This window comes from Lipotes vexillifer, unplaced genomic scaffold, assembly GCF_000442215.2.
Source record: "Lipotes vexillifer unplaced genomic scaffold, Lipotes_vexillifer_v1.1 scaffold517, whole genome shotgun sequence".
NCBI classification, from domain to species: Eukaryota; Metazoa; Chordata; class Mammalia; order Artiodactyla; family Lipotidae; genus Lipotes; species Lipotes vexillifer.
In genome coordinates, this window is record NW_006786711.1 from 719,191 (window position 1) to 723,870 (window position 4,680).

Below are 4,680 nucleotides of genomic sequence, written 5' to 3' on the forward strand. Positions count from 1 at the left end.
ACCACATTTTAGTTCTGTCCTGAAAGCAGTCTCATTTTCTGTTTCCCTTACCAGGAAAATGACTGCTGCGGTTCAAATTCTGAAACGTAATACTGAGGTTATTACTTTTATTTTCACAGTCTCCTGACCAGAAAGACAGTCATACTCCATTGACTCAAGAATATTTTTTTTCACTTTACAAATGTGTCATTCTACTTTGCATGCTCAAATATTCTAGTTCCAAAGTGCAAGCAACTGAAAACTAAAATTTAAAAATACTAATTAAGGTTCCATGAAGAATGAAGTTTAAGCAAAAGAGCGTAGGGTACTTATTACTTCAATAAAACAGAAATGAATGCATGTGAGAGTAGTGCCATTCTCTGTTAACCCTTCATGGCACAGTAACCCCCTGAAGGTTTCTGATTAGACCCCTAAACTCACTGCCCAAACGATTACCAGGGACACCAGGTCCAATGGAATTAAGCTGAATACCCCACAATGGTTTATTACTCCCTGGGGGCAGGGGGGATTCTCTGTATGTAGCTCTATCATATATATAGTTTGGTTTTTCTGGGAAATAGGTGGGTATATCTAAATGACTCCAGGCAAATACATCCCAGAAGCTGACAAAAAAAGAGGACAAAGTATGAACAGTATTCTCTCCCAGTGGGTTTCCACAGGCAAGCATCATGACAAGTAAACTCTCGACAAACTCTCAGGCCCCGCCCCAGACTTACTGAATCAGAATCTCTGTGTTTTTTTGTTTGTTTGTTTGTTTTTTTTGTGGTACGCGGGCCTCTCACTGTTGCGGCCTCTCCCGTTGCGGAGCACAGGCTCCGGACGCGCAGGCTCAGCGGCCATGGCTCACGGGCCCAGCCGCTCCGCGGCATGTGGGATCTTCCCAGACCGGGGCACGAACCCGTATCCCCTGCATCCGCAGGCGGACTCTCAAACACTGCGCCACCAGGGAAGCCCGAATCTCTGTGTTTTAACAAGATTTATCTCCATGCGACTCTGATGCACACTCAAGTTTGAGAACCACTGTCTAGAGAGACCAGATGAACAAGTACATTAAGCCTAGACCAGGGTTCCTCAACCTGGGCATTACTGACATTTGGGGCTGCATAATCCTTTTCATGAGGGTCTGTCCTGTGCATTAAAGGATGTTGAGTATCCTCTACTTACTAGATGCCAGGAGTACCCTCCCCCAGTTATGACAACCAAAATGTCTCCAGATATTGCCAAATGTCCCCAGGGGGAGGGGGGAGGGGGTGGAAGGCAGAATCCTAGCATTTTACACTTGCTGCCAGAGTAGACAATCACTGACACTGCCTGGACTCAGGTTTTCCAAATGTGTAGAGCTAGGGACATGGCAGAAAGAACTGGGGCCTCAGAGTCAGACCTGGGTTCAAATCGCAGTCCTGTCATTTACTAGCTACATGACCTTGGGTACTTACTCAATGTCCTTTGTGCCCCAGTTTTCTAAATGATCAAATGCCCATTACAATAAGATGCCTACACCAAACGTTCCATAAAACTCCCAGCGGGGCCTGGGGCAGCACCTGCAATTAAATGCATTGCTATTTCTGCAGTGAAACAAATGAATATTCACACCACATGGGACAAATAAAGATTACAAATAGTCTCAACAATATAGGTCAAGTTTTAGCACCAATGAGTTTTCAGGCCTAACTCACACAAAAAAACAAACAAACAAAAGCACATTTGACTTTTTAAATACTTTGAATTTTGGAACTGCTGATAAGACTAGGTGACTGAACTCACCTCACAGGAGATGTGAGGATTGGATGCAGTCACTTACATTGGTCCACTTCTGTACTGAGAGAGGAAAGGGACTTTTAAAAGGTTAACTATTGTTATTTCTCAAGTACAAATTCTGATCATGTCATTTGCTTGCTTTGAACTCTTTGATGGTCCCCCACTGCTTGCAAACTAAAGTCCAAATTCTCCTGTCCTTTCCCTCTGCCTGGACCAGGGTCACACAGACCACTCCTCTCTCCAGTGATTTCTCCTCCGGGAGGCTTTCCTTGAAACCCAGCCCTCAACCAAGGATACTCCTTCCTCTGTGTCTCCCCAGCACTCAGGAAGCTGAGAGCACATGGCCATCTCTTCACCACCCATCCAGCCCTTTGGAAAAAACAATTTCAGCATCAGTTTTTTCTACCCACCGGTCTGGCATGGGCCCGGCACACAGTAAGTGTCCAATAAATGCTTGTTTGATGAATTAGGGTGGTCAGTGTTCTATTTCCTCAACAGGCTGGTTCTATCAGGTCAGAGGCCATAAAATTCGAAGTTATATAAGGGCAGGTGCTATGACTTTTGATCCTTGTTCTATCTCTAGGGCCTGGCACTCAGTAAGTACAGTATTGCTAAATATAGAAATGAGTGAATAAATAAATGATTGAAGAATATGAAACACATTTATGACAATGTAAAAACAAACCACCACATCCAACAACAACAAAAACCCCATAGCCGTGTGCTTTCGTAAATCTCATAAAGTGTAGCACCTGCTGAAAAGAGTGTCCTACCTTCCAGGACGGTCCATGGGCCTGAAACACAAATTAGAAACCCGAGGCCCCAAGCCTCGCCTGGTCCAGTCATCTGCCAGGACCCTGCTGTGCCCCAGTGACAAAACGAGCTGATCTAAGGCTCTCCCAGAACACTTCAGTCCCAGAGCAGCTAAGTAATCACTTTCCATAAAACATTAATCAGCACTGCTCCTGGCCAATAATCTCAAATATTCAGCGACTGACCCAACACACGAATCATAAATAAAATATTTTACCGAATAAAGACAGGTAACTTGTATAAAGTGTTGTCTGCATCTATGTTCATATCATGCAAATATTATTCTGTCCTTTGCCTTTTTTTACATTCCCCTCTTCTCCCTGTGGCTCATGCATCCCTCTCTCTCCCATTCCCATCCTGGTGACGCACCCACACCCAGGTCCCACCAAGGTCAGCTACATGTAAATTGCCAGCTCACAATAAACTCACTCAAAATCAAAATACAAAAAGGTCAAAGAGGCACTGAGGGCTTCAGGTTTCCTCTTTCCATTTGGGACAGGCCCTGAAAGGTACTTACTTCAAAAGATAGATTACAAAAGGCCTCCAGCTTTAAGAGAACAGCAGTACCTTCCTTCTTCCAGAAAGCCTTTCCACTTTTGCAATATCACCATTTAAGACCACTCATTGTAGCAAGGAAACACAGTTTTTTTCAATACCATCAGTCATTTCCTCCAAATTCCCACAGTAGTGGCTTTACTAACCTTTTAAACTTTTAGGGTTTAAAAAAATGCCAAAGTTTTAAAACAAATAACCTCTCTCCAATCCAATCACACAGCCCTGGGAAGACCAGAGAGCTGGACTGGGGAATCCTGGGGTGCATTTGTGGCATCACCAGTATTTCTGTGCCTCTCCATGGGCCTCAGTTTCCTCTTGGATAGAATGAGAAAATCGCATCAGATCAGTGTTTCCCAAAATACGGTGGGCAAGATGTCTTGTTACAAGATACAGCTGACTTTAGGTGACACAGATGAATATGTTTTAGCTTTTAGTTTAATTTTTTATGGCAAGTGATAACCGGTTTTCCATTAATAGTGGAAATATCAAATTATCTTAAAAATAAAAGTATCTTTCACTATTCTTATTAAGTTTTTTCTTAAGAGAGTCACTTTTAGAAAAAAAAAAACTATTTTTTAAGTAACAATTCAGGTGGTCCGAGCTGCTGTGATAAAATAACTGATCTAGGGACCTGGTGTGCGCGACACAGAGGTGTAAACTCCAGCGTAAAGCAGAAGGAAGACCGCTGAAGCCCCGGGAGGTTTGTTGCAAGAAGGGAATCACTGGCACCGGGTCCCGCGGTAACCGGCCGCCAGTCCCGGCTCCCAGAGAAAGCGGCTCGGAACTGACCGAGGAGGGGACGCATCCAGCTCTGGGCGAAATCCCACAAAGGAGAGTGCGAGGGGGGCGGGAGCCCCAGACTGGAGGGACGTGGCGGAGATGCGGGTCTCGGGCTGGCAGAGCGCAGTGGGCGCGGGTGGGACAGGTGTCCCGGACTGAAGGTGCGAAGCAGGTACGGCGTCCCGGGAGGGAAGGGCGCGGCGGGGGTCGAGACTAGAGAACCCCAAAGCGGGAACCCTGGACGGGGGTGGAGCCCAGAGCCAGAAAGGGCGGCGGGGTAGACAGGCCGCGGGACCCGGGGGCCGTGGACGTCCCCACGAGAAAAGGGACGAGGCCGCCGACCCCACGGTCCCTACACCCGGTCGCCGGCGGGAGTCCGGGCCGCCCCCGTCGCGCCTCGGCCCCGCGCTCGACCCGCCGGCCCTACCTGTCCTCGCTGGCTGTGATCACGCCGTCCTCCTTGGGGATGAGCAGCGCGGCCGTGACGGCGTCCTGGTGCCCCTCGATCTTGCTCAGCAGCACCGGGCGGCTGCTCTGCGGCCTGGAGTGGATCTCGGCCGCCATGTTCGCACAGCGGCGGCGGCGGCGGCGGCAGCGGCGGTGGCGGTCTTCGCGGCGGGCGGCCCATCAGCTGATGGCCGGGCGGGGACCTGCAGGTTTCGCTTCGGCTCCTTGGCGGTGAGGGTGCCGCACCGCCGTAAGCTCCCGAGTGCTGCCGCCAACGATCGTATTGGCTGGGGAAGAAGCGCCCAGCAAAATACTTGGCGGGGAGAG

General features: G+C 48.5%; 1 protein-coding gene across 1 annotated transcript in view; it reads right to left on the reverse strand.

The window, feature by feature from the left end:
- The window catches only part of WDFY1 (WD repeat and FYVE domain containing 1), a 46,829-nt gene extending 42,254 nt beyond the window's left edge, over nt 1-4,575 (reverse strand). Inside the window, exon 1 of the mRNA XM_007459339.1 lies at nt 4,334-4,575. Coding sequence (XP_007459401.1) covers nt 4,334-4,470 — 137 coding nt within the window. The 5' untranslated portion in view covers nt 4,471-4,575. The remainder of the gene's footprint in view (nt 1-4,333) is intronic.
- Nucleotides 4,576-4,680: the final 105 nt, after the last annotated feature.